This window comes from Neopelma chrysocephalum, unplaced genomic scaffold (assembly GCF_003984885.1).
Source record: "Neopelma chrysocephalum unplaced genomic scaffold, ASM398488v2 Primary Assembly neopelma1_85, whole genome shotgun sequence".
In the NCBI taxonomy this organism is placed as follows: Eukaryota; Metazoa; Chordata; class Aves; order Passeriformes; family Pipridae; genus Neopelma; species Neopelma chrysocephalum.
The window spans coordinates 2,734,716-2,753,165 of record NW_020897747.1 but is presented as its reverse complement, the minus strand read 5'-3'; the positions used below and the strand labels follow the sequence as shown (position 1 = coordinate 2,753,165).

Genomic DNA, 18,450 nt, shown 5'->3' with positions numbered 1-18,450 from the left:
TGTTCTTCTACTTTAAATTATCAAAACCTAATAGAAATAGGGTAGGAAATGTGTCATAGGCAGGGCTTGCAATAGTGTATTATCCAGATTGTGTGAAAATCATCGTTCATGGCTTCTGTAATATTGTTTTTATTTCATTCTTCATGACTTCACTGTATTACTGAAAATGCACGACAGAGAGAACAAACTTCTCTGAGAGTAAGAGAATGAGAATGAGCCTCGTAGATATAAAAATTAGAAAAATACTGAATGTATAAGAATGTGTGAGCAGCTGCATGATGATCTACAGATTCTAGTACCCTGTTGTCAGAGGTGGCTGAACATGAATGCCAGGGGAAGAGTATAGCAAATGGGCAAACATAGTAATTCTCTCTTCACATCCAACAATTTGCAGCTCAGGAACTTTGTGAGAGGAAGGACTTCTTGAGCTAAAAGTGTTCAATGTGCCATTGTTTAGGAATATCAGAGGAAATCTTATGAAAGCTTTCTTATACATAATAAAAAGAATATGAATGCAAAAGAAAGCTTTGTGATTTAAGAAGCTACGGTTTTGTTTGTCCATATAAATATTCTTGTAGGTTGAGTACAAGTCTGCTTCTGGACTGTGTCGCTCTGTATTTCTGGTAGGGAGGCTCTGTATCCGTAGGCCTTTCTGTTGGAAGCCAATCTTGCTGTGAATGATCGGAAGCTGATTCATTCCATATAAATGAATTCTGAGTGGAGGCCAGAGATGGTTGTGCAGCTGACTTATGCATGTACACAGACCATAAATATACCATTTTGTTGTGATGCATTTGTATTAGCTGTTGTTATTGTTCTTTGGTATCTCAGCCACTGTGATGTATGACAGCGACACCGAGATAGCAAAGTGTGCATCCAAATGGCCGGATTAGTTCCTCTCACGTCAGCATTGAAAATACATTGCTGTCGAAATCAGAGCTCCTGGGTGCAAGGGAACATGCAGCAAAAACAGATGGTTTTAGACGGATTGGGAGGAATCACTGGGACAAATGCCACTTCTGTGATTTTGACTTGGTTTATATACCGACACAAAGCTTTAAATCATAAATGGAGATATAGTTAAACCGATGTTCTAGAGAAAATGAGAGTTTAAATTTACAATTCATGATTTCTTGCTATACGGAGGTTGAATTATAAGCTTGCTAACAATCACTTATTTTGAAAGGATATGATACTTTCCACAACAAACTTCTTTTAGATAGCTATATTTCTAGGGTCAGAAGCTTTCCAAAATGTCTGGTTTGTGTACATTATTTTGAGTGTCACCATTCCAACGCTACATATCAAACAAGAAGTACAACTGATTCTAATACTGCTGCATGCAGAACCGTAAAAGCTTACGACAGATCAGTCCTATGAGTGTTAATCGTACTGTTTGCCTGCATAGATAGAGTTTCCATATGAGCTGAGCACTCAAGATTTGCCCATTCTACTAAGAAAATTCCTAGCTAACACAATGAAGTTTAAAAAATGCACATGGATTTACATAACTTAGTTTCTAATTCCCTTTTATCCTTAAAAAAATGTTTAGAAGCATTTTTTGCTGGGTACCACCATTAACAGTGAAGAGAGGGAACAAAGAACTTCTCCATTTGGTCCTGCAGACAGTTTTTCTTTTAGAATAGGCAGCAGTAGTGAGTTACAGGGCAGCACACTTTTAGAGCTTTCCAGCATTTGAGAAGATTTTCTCAGCAATGCACAGACAGAACATATTCAGAATGCAATAAAATTCCAATAAATTAAGAATTTTAATTAAGATGGTGCTCATCTTTGGGCTGGATGGAGGGCTTTGTGGGACTGGGACTATCTGTGAACTCAAGGAGAAATCAGGTGACACTTGTCTTTTGCATTCAGAAGTGCATTATATATCCAGGGTAACACTATAAAGTTTCCCATGCTGCAGTGCAAGCCCAACCCACTTTTAGGGATTAGAATCTGACCTTTGAGAAGGATTAGAGAATCCAGAAATTAATAGAGGTCAGGAAGGATGGGTCATTTGAGAAGAGATTTAAAACAGGCAGCGACTGAATGATTTGTTGCTTTTTATAGAGTTAAAACCTATTTATTGATCATATGCCTCTGATGCAGATATTTGCTGGAGGAGCCTGAATATCTGTACCTAAAAAGGCTGGAAGAATGTACAAATTTTATTGTAATTGGTTTTTAAGGTTCAAGATGTTTCCTTCCACAACTCTTTCTAATTTTTCTCTTAACTCAGTGTTTTATGAATTGTCATTTGTGGATGGCTTCGCACAGTGATTCATCTGCAACTCTTTCAAATCTTCTTCTGGGATGAAGCATGCAAAGGAGGAAGATGGAAGGTCTATCTGCAGAAGCCTTAAGGGTCAGGTGTACCACAGCACAGGGGCACCACTGAGCTTTTCTGGTTGATCTCATAGACACACAGGGAGGCAATAGAAAGCCAGAGAACACATTGCTAAGCTTAGTTTATGTATAAAACCGTCCAACATAATTACTAGTGAGAAAAAAAATATTTGTAGGGGTTTTTTTTCAAATTTGCATTGGATAAATTTTAGTAGCTGCTCTTCTCCTACTTAAAGTAAACCACAGGAAAAATATGTGATCTAATAAATATTTCACAACAACTTTTTGGGATTGACCTGAATAATTGGTTTATGGCTTTACCATGCCATTCCAAACACTGAACCATAAAATCATATTGCTATCCTGTCTATATTTATACCAAGGAAAAAAGCAATGGTGTTATGAGCTACGAAGAAATTCCCTCAGTATGTCAGCAACTCACAAAGATGAAGAATGATACTTTCATGTGCAAAATTGGTGAAGAAGTATGAAATGTACATTCAGTAAAAACTCTCAAGATAATATCTGGTATCTGTGCAGGAAGCCGGGGACAAAGAAGGAAATTTTGCTTCTGGCTGAAGAGCCTCATAAGGATTCTAGTCCAGTCCTGAAGCCGTATTAGCCCCACTACTGCTGACGCACCAGGATTTCAAAAAGTGAAAAGTAAAGAAAACTGCTAGTCCTTATTTATAGTCCTTACCATTTCGTAAAGTAAATTTGTATTGTAATTTAAAACTTTTAAATTATATTATTGTGCAATGTATGTGGTGCCTGAAAAAAACCCCAACCAAACACTGGTTTCTTTTATCTGCTTTATTTAAAATTTATCTTCCTTGCTAAAAATTAAGAAGAGAGGTCTAGTTACTTTTTGATATCTGGGCTTTGGACTAAAGGCTTTGTTACTCCTTTAGAGGTGTTATTTTTTTTTAATCTTTCTGACTATTTTTTTTTTCAGTAGAAGTAACTAGAAAGATGGTTTGATAGAGGACAGATCATTAAATGATGATTTATGAAAACTTCTAGTGACTTTTTAGAAATATCATCTCAATACTTTCTCAGAGCAAAAAAATCAGATTATACAGCTTTATTTATGTTGTCAAAATACAGTTTAGGCTTAATCTGACCTACTGACATGGTCTGATAGTTCATCTCACCAGTTTTCCTTATTATTGGAACCTTTTCTTTCCTGGGCTTGTTCATAGTCAAAGTTTTAATATAATCCAATTTTTAGTAATAATTATGTTACAAATGTTATAATTTAATTAAAAAAGAGAATCAAAACTGTTAAAAGAAATCTCTATAAATACTATGCCAAATTCTGTTTTGTGGTCTAGCTGCCTTGCAATAATCTGGCAAAACAAAGGAGCAGAAATCTTGGTCATCCTTTTCACAGAAGAGGACATAAGCAAACATGAGGAACCTCTGTGAAAGGAACGGTTCCTGGGGTAGATGGGTGCTTAAACTGGAATGAATCTCGGCTCTGGTTGCAGTCAGTTTGTGAGTGGCACACTGGGATCTACCATAAATCACTTTTTGGAGCTGTTCCAGCCCTAGTGCTTGGAAATTTATTTTTGTGAATGGAATCTTTATGCTTCCTTTTCCCCATCATTCTCCAGCTTTTGTGTCCCATGTAGGATACCACTGCTGAAGAGTTGTTGCTCCTGGATCCCAGGCAGGTGATCTCAGCAGCATTTAGCTCAGAGCCCATTCCAAGATGGAATGTCCTCAGTGCTGTAACAGGACTCCCCACCATGGAGACTGTTTAGAGCTGCATAGGGTCAAAGCTGCAATGGTTTCCCTAATATTTTTCATACTAAACTGACATGATATGCGTTTGGGGTTTTTTTTCTCTTTAAATTATTTCCAGGTTTTTCCTTTTACAATCTCTGTGAGACTTTCAGATCTCACAGCAGAGGAACAGAGTTACAAGACGATTGTGTGTTAGTCAGGAAGTACAAAAATGGGCTAATAACTGTTGAAACATGTAATGCAACCTGTCAGCAAGAAGACACAATGTGATTTTTGACCAAGCTGAGTGTGTGTAGGCAAACATGCATCTGTGTATGTGCATTCAGGGACATGAGATATTTCATCAAAAACCGGTAAAAAAATTATCCGGTAAAATGTGTACTAGAGGTACCATAAAGCACTAGGTGGCAGACTTGTTATACTTAGAGAAAAATGAAACTCAAGAACATTCCAAGGAGAGTGTTTCAGAAGATAAATAGCAAGTAGCACTATAAGTAAAACTGTTAGCAGGGATTTTCCAGATATTTAAAAATTATGTTGAAACTTAAGGGGCATAAACAATAAATCTTACCTATTGAAAGGGTGTTTGTTTTAGCTGAGTTGTGAGATGTGTACCAGCAGTTAGATGCTTCACTACTGATTTGAAGAATTCATGTTTCCTTTTGGGACAATAGTAATTTAAACTAAATACATATTGTAATTGTAAAACTGTCATGCTTGATTTAAAATAATGAGTTCCACCAATTATATCTAACACTGATCGACTTTGATACAGACTGAAACAGTCTGTATTATTTATAAATACAGTAGCAATAATGACTCACATTGTCTTTTGATATATGGGCTTATACAAAAAAAATTATTTAAAAAAGAATTCTTCTTAGTGTTTAAAGAGTCTAGTGGAACAGATTATAGTTTAAATCAGAAAATTCTGGGATGGTTTGAGAAAAGATTAGCCTCAGCAAACCTACCAACTCAGAACTTATAAAGAGCAACAGACAGAGTCTTTGCCCCGAGCTAAAATAACTGCACAAACCAACTGTCGCCTTCCAGAGAATTAAAACAAAAACAACACCAAGAATCTGAAGCTCCTAATAAAGTATTATGCTCTCACCCCAGGCTCTGTGTACTCATTTGCCAAATGCTAGGTTGGCTTGCAGCTTTGTTGGGCAGGCTAAAGAAACAGATTTGCTGCCAATCATTTTCAGATTTTACTGGTAATTGGAGAATCTTTCCATGTATGTATTTACTTCTCTCTCTTTTTATATATATATAAGGGATTTTCTTTGTTTAAAAAAATACTTTTATTTGGAATGAAGATTATTTGCTTTCTCTGATAGCTTTTGCTCTTATATCAGTGAATTTACTGATTGGCATCCCCTTACAGATACTACTTAATACCTTTTGCCAAAGTAGACAGTCAATTCAGTGACTGTTCATTTAAATATGCTACCCTGTCTCGAAAGAAGATGGGCACTACCCTGGACAAACTAGCTTTCTAACTGCTAAAGAAAAAAAAAAGCACATATTATAATGTATGCAGATAAATGTCTGAATTAGAGGCCTGTTTCATAGGTTCCATAATAATTTTTATATTATTCTTTTTCTTGCAATGTAAAATGTAGTATTGCAGTATAATACCTATTAGTATAAAATACGACTATTTATAGAACTACAAATTTTGAAAAAGCTTGATGAGGCAAGAGTGAGGGAGACTCGATGGCTTGGAGACGTCCTTCAGAAGACATACTTTGCTTTGTAGGGGGCTCCAGCCCATGTGTGAAGCAGTGTTTTAAACGAGAAGAAAATTATACAAGTATTTGCATATATACAACATTTTATTATTGAACTGGGGTTCTTAGGGATGAATCCTCATTCTGTGTATTCAATGTGCTCTGTGTGTGTGGTTCCCAAACATATCCAAAAAGACAGGACCTGTCACTCCTCAAACACCTGGGAGGCCTTAGAGGTCTCCAAGACTGGAGTTGTGAGAATCAAACGGCACAGGAAAGGATCCATCAGTGTCCCTTTGCCTTCTGACAGTGAAGGGAAAATGTTTGTGGTGGTTTTACAGTTGTATTGCTTCCCATGCTGACTTCCCAGGGAAGAACAATTCTTGATCAGTGAGAAACAGCTATAGTGAAATCTTGAACCAACTGAAACAGGGAAAAAACACACTCTGACTTCAGTAAGTGGTTTATGATGTGTGTGGGAATTTGTGTTTTTTCCTTGGACTGGGAGTTCTTGGTCAAACTGTTCCATCTCAGCTGGGGTACTTTTCTCCACTGGCAAATATGAAGCACTTGAGGATAGTTTAGCCACTTGCATTATTACAGGCAGAACACCTGATGCAGAGGTCCAGTTAGTGTCAGACACGCTGTTCAGGTGTATGGTGTCCTGAACCACCTCATGCTGGCACCATATTTGTAAAAGTCAAGAGAGAAGTCAGTCATGTTTTCAGCTTTAGAATTAGTGTTGTGGAGCCCTTGCAGAGCATTTGAGGGACTCTTGTAGGATCATTTAAATAAATTGAGGGTCATTTCTATCTTAAGATGATGACAAAACCTTGGATTATATAAACTTTAGGAAAACTTATACTACGTTATATGTGGACATTGTCAAATTCAACTCTCTGACTGGATAACTCAGCTTCATTTCAGTATATTGTAAAGTAGCCTATGAGTCCTTGATACTAATTTATTGTCACTTTTTCTTAGCTTGAATTGTGAATATTGTTTTAAAATATGTTCCAGAAATATAACCCATTGACAGCAAAGTGTAGTTTGGTAGTCACTTAATATAAAGGGTAATGCTGACATGAAATAAAGAGCAAACTGTGTAAGGTCAAAAAGCAGCAGTGTACAAGAGCAAAATAGATACAATAGCAAACTAGACATTAAGCGAAAGTTGAAAAATGCATCTGTCAAAGAGTATGAAGATACACTGGTAAAGAAGTAATATATATGTATTTGATTTGTCTTATTATGTTATGGGGAAATAAATATACTTTACTGTGTTAGCCCTTAAGAAAATGCCATGGCCATCAGAATAATTTTGTAAAAATGACAAGCTATGCAAAATGTGGGAAGAAAAGTCTTAAAAGGGCAACAATATCAGGTTTTTTTCCATCAATGAAATGAGAATTTTAGAATTCTGCTCTTGTTGAATAGAAATAGGTACTGCTTCTGTAAGTGTTTTTGAAAATATGGCTAGACCAACTTTGAAGTATTAGAGGCTTTCATGGTGATTTCAATGGGTAATGAAAGAGAAGATGGAGAGGTCATTATTAGAATGAACAACAGACTAAATGGAGGAAAGAGAAAAATGAAAATATTCTAAGGAAGACAATGTATGACTACATCACGCAAACATGTCACTTCATGTTTATAGGCAAGGATTGCCTACCACAATCTATGGCCTGTGAAGGTCAGTTGCAGATCATATGAACAATCAGTGCTTTTGAAATACTAAGAACAAACAGACTGTCAGTATTCACTGCAGCTTGCTGTTCCTTTTTACATGCCAATTCAGTTTCTAGAAAAGCTGTGTCAAAATGTTTGTGCCTGATACCTATCAAAAAGTAGTGGCATATCTCAATTGGTCTGTATTAAGCTAATCATCTGGAAAAAAAAACCCCAAAACCTCAAAACAATAAGAGAGGAAAAGATTTATTCTATTTGCACATTTAAGTTAGCAGTACTTTCTCTACATGGCCAAAAAAAAGTCATGAATTAATGAAAACACAGCTGTATCTAGCTCCTGGTTTAGAGAAAATAGTGCTAGGAAAATATAATATTTCTTTTATTGTCTGCCAGCTGTTTGAGTTGGAAATTGAGTTTTCCAAGTCACTTTCAGAAAGGTGTCAGCGAGCCCTGCTGCAGTGGCCAATGTGTTCCCTCTCTGAGGCAAACAATAAATCTCCTCTGAAGAATGGGTTGAGGAGAGCAGCCTTTGAGGCTCCATTTTTCCTTCCTCACTTATTTCAATTTGCTTATTTTAACCAAACTGCTTATTATTTTATGTACCTAACTGCCAGTCCTAACAGCCAAATTCGTAGGAAGTGGGGGAAGATTTCTTTTTTCTCAAGTTTGTCACTCTATATTTTATTCCATACTAAGGGTTGAGGCATTTCCTCCTATCTGTTTTAAAGGCTGTAAACTGGATTGGGAAATATTACAGATATGCAATCCCATTTTAATTGCAATTTTAATATTCTATCAATATTTTTGCTGAATTGGCACTCAGTTCTTAGCCTGAGCAATGTAATTAATGGGTGCAAATGTTATTATTGAAATCAAGAGATTTTACTTTAAACAACCCTGATGGTGTTTGAAAAGACAAAGTGCTTGTATTATGTCCTCTTTTCAAAGTTATAATGCAAAGGTGTTTCTATTGTACAGAGATTTAGCATGTTATATTTTTTACAGTACAAGTACCAGTTGCAATTTGCAACTTTAAAGTGGAGGATACTGCTCAGTGAAGTATACGACATTATTTCTGTCCAGTATGAAGTGCAATTCTCCTCAGAGGGTTCTGGATTTATTTGCTATAAGAGATTTTAGTTCTCAGAACTAACGTGTTAATGTGGTTTAAGAAATAGCAAAAAATATCAGCAAAGTTGAAACATCTCAACTTCAAGTTATATTGTGTGGTTCGTACAGGCCACATGGAGTCAAGCAACATGAGGTATGTTCTGACATTTGGGCTGCAGATTTAAGGTCTCTTAAGCAAAGTTCAGCTAAATAATAAGAAAAAGGGAGGAAGAGAATTTTGAAAATGTTGAAATATTACAGGAGCACCTTATCTGTGTATATTTATAGTCAATTTACAAAGTGAATGTTCTATCTCCTTTTAAGGCCTGATTAGCCAGAAGTTGTTTATTTAATTGTGGAGATCTGTGTTCAGTTATTTGAGCACCAGAATAAAAGCTCTGCTAATAATCGACATAGAAGTTATTGTGTGACTTAGTTCTGGCTATTCTGAATTTATAGCAAATATGTGGTATTTATACTTTTACCATGCCCATATTAAGGGCATTGATCCATGTATAAATGAAATTTTTTAATAAAGTTATTTATAAAAGAGAATGAAGTACATTTTTTAGGGATTATACAGTAAACTGAGCATTATAAGAGCAAGATTTAAAATAACATGAAGATCTGACTGCTTTCATTTACTATATGACAAGAAACATCTCTTTTTGGCAATAATACATGAACTCAGACAATAATTTAATGTTGTTGTTTCTTAGATGTGCCACTTCTGTTGTCAGAACAAGGAGATCAGAGATCTCTTCAGTGTGTATAGACTATATAACTAAAGAAAAAAATTAGAATCAGGTTAGTGAATATTGATGCTAGTATACTGAAAAATGATATTGCATGTTAGAGTTGTAATATTAATGAGTGTTATAAAGGTGGTGACGCATTTAGATCACTCTGGAGAAATCTGAATTTCTTCCATAATAATTTTAATGAGATTTGTTTTTCTTGGTTTTGTTTTGTTTGCATTTTTCTCCCACTTTTCTAACACTTCAAGAATATTACAAGAGTTAAGGTATTACAGACTGTCCCTTGTGACAGAAGTACCTTTACTGAGCATTCCTTACTATCAAGTAATAGCACTTATACTTTTGATGAATAATAGTGGCTGTGCCATGAGTTTTGAAATGCTGCATCACTGGAGACATCTCGACTTTTTCTAAACTTGCACCTGCCAGCTGGTGCACTCACTTTGCTTTGGTTGCTTCTTATACAAGTATTTTGCTCATAATATTCCAGTCACTGTTTTCCAGACTTTGTTTACAGACCAGGATCTGGAGCAGAGCTTGAAAAGGGGCTGTAGCTGTTCAAAGAAACCCCATCAGTTGTTCCAGTGTTTTCAGTTAAGAGTTTGATGTAATATCTAGGGGGAAAAAAAAAGAGATCTGACTGTGGTCTGTGGTTTAAAAACTTTAGGAACATCATCTTGAGACTGTATGCTTAAAACACCTCAGGTTATTATATATGTACCTCACTTTTTAGATCGCAGCAACTAGTCTACCCTTGATTATCATAACATTTTCATACCTACATATCTGCTTCTGTGACAGTTGTGGTGAGATGCATCTCATCTAACTAGCTTTTCAACACTTACATGTCTAAACTTAATTAACTTTCTATATTCAGTAAAGAGAACCAAGAGTTACTCTTCTGAACACAGTGCATACCTGTCTTAGATGTCACTCATCTTCTGAAAATTTTAGTCAATATAGAGTAAAAATAGACAGTTAGCAAAATTTAGCTGAATAAAATTCTGATACAGGTCATGTTTTTCTGTAACTGGCCCTCGCTTGGGATCAAAACTGACAACTTATTAGACTTTTCTAAATAGCAGCTGAAAATTTCATAAGATAAAAGATTTCTGTTTAAAATAAAATTTAGTTACCCAGTTTGCTGATTATGACACTAATCCCTTTGTCTTTCTGTGGGCTTTTTAGCCTAGTACATTTTTCTAGAGTGCAGTAAAAGAAGCAATGAATTGCTGTTGCTTATGTTTTTAAAGATTTTGAACTTAAGTGAAATTCATTCTCACGTGCTCTTTCTTTAAATGGAAAAAAGGCATATAAATAGTAAGTACTGGGGTATTTTGAAGCTCATTGAGCTCTGATTACATTTAGAAAAATGAAAGTTTTTAGTAAAGACTTCATAGTAAATGACTTTTTGTTTTATCACAATGAACAAGTAATGTCGACACCAACATATTCAATATAACAATGGAAATGAGGCAGTGGATACAGAAGACAGAGAAATGAATCAGGCAACTGCTCTGAAAGTTCAAAATAATTATGCTGACTCAAAATAGGTCTGATGGTAACCCTCTGACTTTGGTGTAATACAAGCAGAATTTCTTTTGGTCACAAATGAATATGACTTATAGCATTTGATAATGGAGCTTGGTTTCAAAAGCAGCATTTGTTCTGATAGAGAGGAATATGAATAGTTCTGCTCTCAACAAGCTCTTGCTGCATATACAGAACAATCACCAGAAAGAGTAGGAGAGAGACAAACTGCCTGTGCAGTGAAGAGGTGAGAGTATGAGTTTTAGAATCAGCATGAATAGACAGATCCTTAAATAGAAAACTGTGGGAAGACTGACTGTGATGAATCTGAAGTTGCAATCATGAGGGAGGTTTTTACAACTTTAAGTGATTTCAAGAAGTAAAAATAGAACAGCACTAGATTTTGAGGTTTCTATTCACAAAATAGACCTTATTAGTTATCAGAAAAAAAAAAAAGTGAAAAATCCCACTGTAGTCACAGATTGGGTAAAGACCATGTGATCCTCACCTAACATTTATAAAATATGAATATTAGATTGTAGCTGGGATTGAGACTATGTTGTGGGTGGGTCCGGTTTCATGCTCTGTTTGTATGTCTGGCTGGCATACATTGCAGTACTTTTGACTAAGAATTTTTGCTGAACTTTAAATTTGGAACTAAAATGAATAGATATAGTTCTCAGAAATTTTATGTACGTATGAAAGTCTTTTCCCATTTTGTTCAGTTTTAGAAATGTGTTTTAAGAAACTACATGACAGGAGCCATGGGAGAATGGCCAGTGACCAAAGCTAGAAAAGCCATAACTGTGCCCAATTATGTATGTGCTTGCTCCATTCCTGGGAACCCAGGATCGTTCTTCCCTCTTGCTGAGAGATGCTGTGAACTGGGATGCTTTCTTGGAATGATTTGGTCAAAGGCAAAAGCTAGCTCAGAAGTAAAATGATTCTCTAGAATTTACTCCAGCCTGATTCTTAAATTACTTAATAAACCCCCTTTATTGAAATATGCTATATAGGCAGTGAGTGCAGGAAAGTGGAAGAATTAAGGTTGCTGTCGCAATAATTTTTTATTTGCTTCTTTATATGGAATGATTGTGCAGCTTTTAATAGCATGGTTGAATACTAGTTCCCAAGGAACTTTTCGTCTACAATACCCTGAATGAATTTTTTAGGAAATGAATCAGGAATAATGTAATGGAAAGATGAATGTATGTTCCTTTCCTGTTTTGTTGTGGAAAGAATTACAATGAATGATGGCCCATCTTCGCGAACGAAGATTTGGGGAAAGGTCTTTTACCTTTCCAGCCTGCGCAATGGATTTTTTTAGGTGAGACACAGCCTGCACTGAACTGAGCCCACCCTTTAATCCTAAGGTTCATCTGCCGGGGCCAAGCAAGCTTGGACAATGGCAGTGAGGTCCTCAGGACGTAGGTTTGTTTAGAGTGTCCTTCTCATAGATGGATGGCCACACAGGGCTAACGACCTCCATCAGGCCAGGAGACCGGGATTTGAACCCGTGGTCACAGCAGTGAAAGTCCTGCACGCTAACCACTAGGCCACCAGGGGTCTCAATGAATGATGGAAGGAACTGTAAAATAACAATGTTCATATGTAGCATTATATAATTCAAAATAGTAAGAAAAATAAAACTCCAAGTATTTCAAATTGGCTGCTTATGTTTAATGGATGGTTCTGTCCTTGGTCTCTTTGTTTCATTTTCTGTCCTGTAAAATGATACTAATAATGCCTTCTCATCTACAGTAATGTTGTAACAAATTCATTAACTTTTCTGAAGAACTTAGAAAATGATAGTGATGAAAGAAAAGCCACATTAGAAATTAATTCCATCTTTGGAAAAGGGCTTGTGTAGCATGTAGTAAATGAGGCATGGACCCAACACTGGGTACTGAACATAGAACAAAATGTTGAATAGCTGCCCATTAGGTGAGCACTCACCCAAAAATAATTCAAGGCACCCTTGATTGTAGTGGTTCATTTTACAGTCTTAATACTCCTTTGTAACATACCTTTTCATATATAACTTTATTACAAATTTATACTAAGCATATTCAATTTAATTTTTTTTTTAAATTATCAGTGTAATTATATATTCTCACAGAGTTCTAGTGGCACTCAGAAATACTGAAGTGCTCCTGTCTGCCCTTTATTCTTTTGGGAATATTCTGACATTTTTAAAATCGCAGTTTTCTTCCAATACAAAAGTTTGAGTGTGGGAATTGGTCTGATCCTTGCTGAATGTGAGTATAAAACTTCCATACTAAACCATCTTAACCATATCAAAAGTCATGGACCTTCGTTAAAGAAGCAGAGTGGTTTCTTGAAAATTAACAGCAATACTAGGGTTAAAGGATTGCTTGGAAATTTTTCTTCTTTTAATTAATCATCTTTCTTCACCTAATTATTGTTATGTTCTCACATGCGCTCATTACTGGTGTTTTGAATTGATTTTAATGACTCTTTTTGACTGTGAAACCAGTGAAGGGTTTTTAAGAAATCAAAATAGAGATGTGAAAAAAATCAATAACCCTAAGTCCTTGTTATGTTTGACCATTGATGATGTCAGGATGGTATTGTGATCTTATCTCCTGATATTCTTTTTGTACTTTATTCAATGATTTCTTAGACAAAATGAAACAACATGCCTGGAAACAGAAATTAAACAGTAAGACTCCCCCCTCTCTGTGCTGTAATTTGACTTCCAAGAGTCTCTTTCTCTCTGTGTGTCAATTGAATCTCTTTTCCCTGCTGCTTCTCCCTTGCCTACACTAAGGTGATGGGGCACACACCCTGCCAGGCAAAAGTAGGAGGAGTTGGGTTTAATATTAACAAAAAGAAGGCAGCCTACAATACTGAGAGAAGGCTCTGCTGCAGGGACACTGATGTTTGGCAGTGGGAAGGAAAGCTGTTCTGCCTGCTGCAGTCTGTGGAAGGTGAAGCCTTCTGGAGGAGAGGGAGGTGATATTTCCCTGAGAGCTGCTGAATACATGTGGGGGAAGAGTCTCCTAAGATATAGAATGAAACAGATGGGCAGAGTGAGACAGGATAGTGAGACAGGCAGCAGCAGGATGCAATGGATAGAGGACAGTCTTCTTTATGATCCCTTTTCATTTCTACTCTCACTTTGCATTTCCCCTTTAATTAGTTCTACTAATTTGTATTCTAATAAAATCTAACTTTAGAGACTTCCAGAAATTTGAGAACTTAAAGTTAAGAATAGGTTCAGACAAATATTTCTTAAAGTTTTGGCCAACCAGAACATATCCTGTGTATGAAAGTGAACATTTTCTCCAAGCTATGAAAGTTCTTCAGCATACTTTTGCAGTCCTCAGAAAAATGGGAAGGAATGCTTGCTCAGTGTCAGTTCTTTCATTTGCACCTGACTTAATTTGCACTGTTGAATCACATAAGTGCATTGAGGCAGTGCTGTCTGCTTCATTCAAGTCATACACACTTCAGGTGTCTTCCCTGAATTAGAATTGTCTGTGAAGAGATAAGTGTTTCTGCTTTGCAGCATCCAGTCTGTGGCCAATGCAGAGATTTAATAGGTTGTCCTATGGCAGGTCTCTGTGCAATTAAAGGCCATAATTTGTGTTTGTTAGTGCTCCTGAATAGTTTAGTGATGATCTCTTTCCAGTTTTTAGGGCTGGCTTGGTGTAAGTTGGGATATCGTGGGTATAAAAGGCTCTATACGTAACTAGCTCTTACTGTTTTTCACAATTTACTGTTTCAAGTGTACAGTAGGTAAAAATGCAGTAAAAAAAAAGTGTAAGTATTTGGCTTATTTGTTACAGATAGTAAATTTATGAGAGACTGTGTAGTTTGACATCTTTTATCAATGTAAGGACTTTTCCTGCATTCCTTGAAAAATAAGTTCATATTTTCTTGGCTTTTATCAAGTAAAACATAAATTTAAAATAACAAGAACAAACAATAACAAAACCTAGGAAAAAAAGATTCCTAATGTTTTAAAAGTAAATGACCGAGTCTTTTTAAACTTGTATGCAAAAGGGCTGTTCATTCATATTACTAGGAGACAAGAGTCCTGTGTCTATTCCCGATTTTGGTTTTTGATGGGACCTTAACTATGTGCATCTGCTGGGTTTTTGACTGATACTCTGCATCTTTGAGAGGACACAATCTGGGCTTAGAAGACTTTAGCATATTTAAGTGGTAATTTGCCATGTCTTTTGAGAAAATCGTTGATACCTTGTCCAGTAGGCTTGTCTATGCTGCTTCTTGCATCTTGTAGCCCTTGCTGTAGCCAGAATTTCTGTAGGAGTGCATTCTATGGTGCTGGTCCACCATACCTTTACAAAAAATCTGCAAAGAATCATGCTAAAGTAGTCATCTGTATTTTGCCAGTCTCCCAAGCTGGTGGCATCAGTAGATTTAGTATATCTGTACATTATCCCCAGCCTTTTGGCCTTGCTACTCGTGATTATTAAAGGATTATTAATCCATTTAATAGGGGTCAATTTCTACTTGCCATCTTTTCCTGTCCTGTTACCTTCAAATATGTTCTGGTGCAATAGTAATCTTGCTGTTAAACATGTAGATATGGCACAATAGAGTCAATGAGACTTATTAATTTGATTTCCGTAGCTAGATTTGCATAACTTTTCACCTTTGAAGGTCATGGTAATTCCTTTCATGTAACTCATTTGTGGGTCCCTTCCAACTTAGGATATTTTATGATTCTATGAACCTTTATTTTCTACTTTTCCTTCCACACAAAACAAAACAAAAAAACCCAAACCAAACCAAACCCATTTTCTTTAACTATCAAGACAATAGCATGGACTATATTTGTGCTTCATTGACCAAAAGGTTTTTTCTCTTTCTGTGTCAGCCTTCCCATGAGATACAAGAGTGTATTTTTTTCAGATGATGTGTTGCTGCAGGAAAGGTGATTGTCAGCAGTAAGGAAACTATTGAGTCCAGCAAAAGGCTGACACAGCTTTTTTCTGCTTTGGCTTAATCTTTCACTCTCTTTGTAGTTACTGATTTTGTTTTTATGATCACATAGTTTTTCTTTCTAACGTACTGCTTGTGTGGTGGTGGTGACTAGCAGAATGCCATCAAGACAGGGATCAAAACAGAACTTCAAAATGATACACTAGGATGTAGCATCAAAGATGAATTGCCACACTTTAACCATATTTTAACATGTATAAAATAATAATCTAATCACGTACACTTACAATTCACCTCCTTATTTCCTGTGACAGAGGTTAAAAATAATCTTTTGATCCCTGTAGAACTGTAATGGTCAAAGATTTAGAAGATTTATTCTGTTGGAGCTGAAGATATCTGCCCGTGTAACAGAGCATTCAAGATCCATCCACCACACCCACCTCTGCTTCACAACTGTTGAACAAGAACCATTTATCTGTTAATACAATTTGCATCTCTGGGGGTTCTGCTGATTCCCAACTGTCTGACTGCACTGAACATTTGTTACTGGGATTCTACATGGCTCCCTCTATGAATTGCAGCATTTCTTGTGACTGTGTTTTTTCTTACATTATGAAGGTGCTGGAAACCCGATTCATCCTGAAGAGTCTGCTTCTACCCCTTCCCCCTGCAGAAAAGTCCCTTTTCAGTCATTCCTTGAGCTATGACCCAAGTAAGGGTTAATCTTGTTCCTCCAGCTTCAGGAACGCAACAGGATAACTCAAAACTCACGTCTTTTGACTTGTCCCAATGTTTTTTGCTCCTTTCAGGAAGGAGCATGATTTGGACCATCTGAAGATGACTGTTTCTCTCATCTGCACCTATGCAGCTCTAGGGTGTTGTTAGTGTGCGGTGATAGAAACAGAATGCATGGAGCTGCCTGGCAGGCTTTGTTCCATTCACAGGTTGAAAGAAAAATGTGTAGAACAAATGCCAGTTGGGAGTGAAATATAATCTTTTTGAGGAATACTGAACAGCCACTTGTTTCTCTTGGAGGAAACATTTATATCACTTGCCAATTACAAAATCTTTTAAAATTCTGGACATTTAGAAAGGAAACACTTGATGATCACATAATTTTCTTACAAAAGTTCCGTTGTGCCATTTAATTATTAGTGATCTTATTTACTATAATATCATGCCTTCATACTATATAACTTTAGTGTAGATGCAACTTTTTCCCTCCAAATTTTTAAAACTAGTGAATCTAAAGTTGTGTTATACTGATGGAGCTGTGTAAACTATTTATATAACACAGTAAAGCACATGACTATAATAAAGAAATAAATATTTAAATGCATTTTGAACACAATATTTGAATAATTATTTCAGAATAAAATTAAGGAACTAATAACACTCTAGCAACACTTGATACTGTATTTTGGAATAATCACAATGAATGGCTATTTCAAGTTATGTGTAATTTAGTTATTTAGTTATTTTTTCTTGATTTTATTTTTTTGGATACTGCTTCACTTAATTTTATTTTTTGATTGCTTCAAGACAATATTGTGCAAATACTTAAACAGTGAAATGTGTGTGAGTAGTTCTGACTTGTAGATTACTCCATGAATTTTAAAATAAATATGAATGGTAAATTTTATGTGCTTGCATAATATATAATAATATGTATACTCTTTATTATTTTTAATTTTTTTTTCCCCACAGACAGCCTTTTGATTGACTACCAGTTTACCTTCAGCTTATTACAAGAGGATGACCGTCATCACACTGCCATAAACTTTATAGCAAATCCAGAACAGGTAACAAAATGTTAATAACTTTAGTCAAGTTTTGAAGAGCCATGATTAAGATTTCCCTTGTATTTGACATTGATTACAGGTTTCCCAAATGTCTACAAAGTTTTAGAAATAGTTTGAATCTTTTTGAGAACTGAAAAATTATTTATGCGTGCCTTGAGAAAACTTCCTAAGTGGTAGATGTACTTCTGCTCTATCAATACTCTGAAAAATTATCAGTTGATTTATTTTACTGTTGCTCCCATGAATAAGTTTTAGTATCTTCCTGAGATAAAATAAAGGGGTATAACTTTCAGTTAAGAAATCTTTTTTAATGAGAAATATAATTGTTGTCATGTGATTAAAATGTAGACGTTTGCCATCTGTTTTTTTTCTTTCATTTCATAAAGAAAATGATTTTGTTATTTTGAGCAAAATCTAAAAAGCTAAGTGGTGTAGTTTCCTTGTTTCCTTGTTCCATGTTCTTACGAAGCAAAAGAGAGAATTGCCTTTGGCAATTACCATTTCTTTTTATGTTTAAAATTAAAAACGTAAGATAATTAAAAGGTATATTCAGTTATGTGCAATAGAGTTACATGTGCATAGAGTTACATGCAATGCATTCTGATAGGTTTTGTTAACTTTTCCTTTTTTTTTAATTTAGTCAAATAAAAATTTGGACATATCAATTAATGCATCAAACAACTTCAACCTCAATATTACATGGTCTATTGGTTCTACAGGTGAGAGTGAGTTTTGGTATGATGACTTTTTCCCATACGATTTCATGATCCTCTAAGTTATTTTAACCTGATTGTCTCT

The 18,450-nt window shown here is 35.7% G+C and overlaps 1 protein-coding gene across 6 annotated transcripts in view; it reads left to right on the top strand.

Annotated features, from left to right (window-relative positions):
- Positions 1-18,450, top strand: part of ATRNL1 (attractin like 1) — a 531,556-nt gene that overhangs the window by 229,488 nt on the left and 283,618 nt on the right. For all 6 annotated transcript variants that reach the window (XM_027692113.1, XM_027692108.1, XM_027692107.1 and 3 more), the window contains 2 exons: positions 17,558-17,652; positions 18,293-18,371. In XM_027692113.1, the coding sequence (XP_027547914.1) occupies positions 17,558-17,652; positions 18,293-18,371 (174 nt within the window). The remainder of the gene's footprint in view (positions 1-17,557; positions 17,653-18,292; positions 18,372-18,450) is intronic.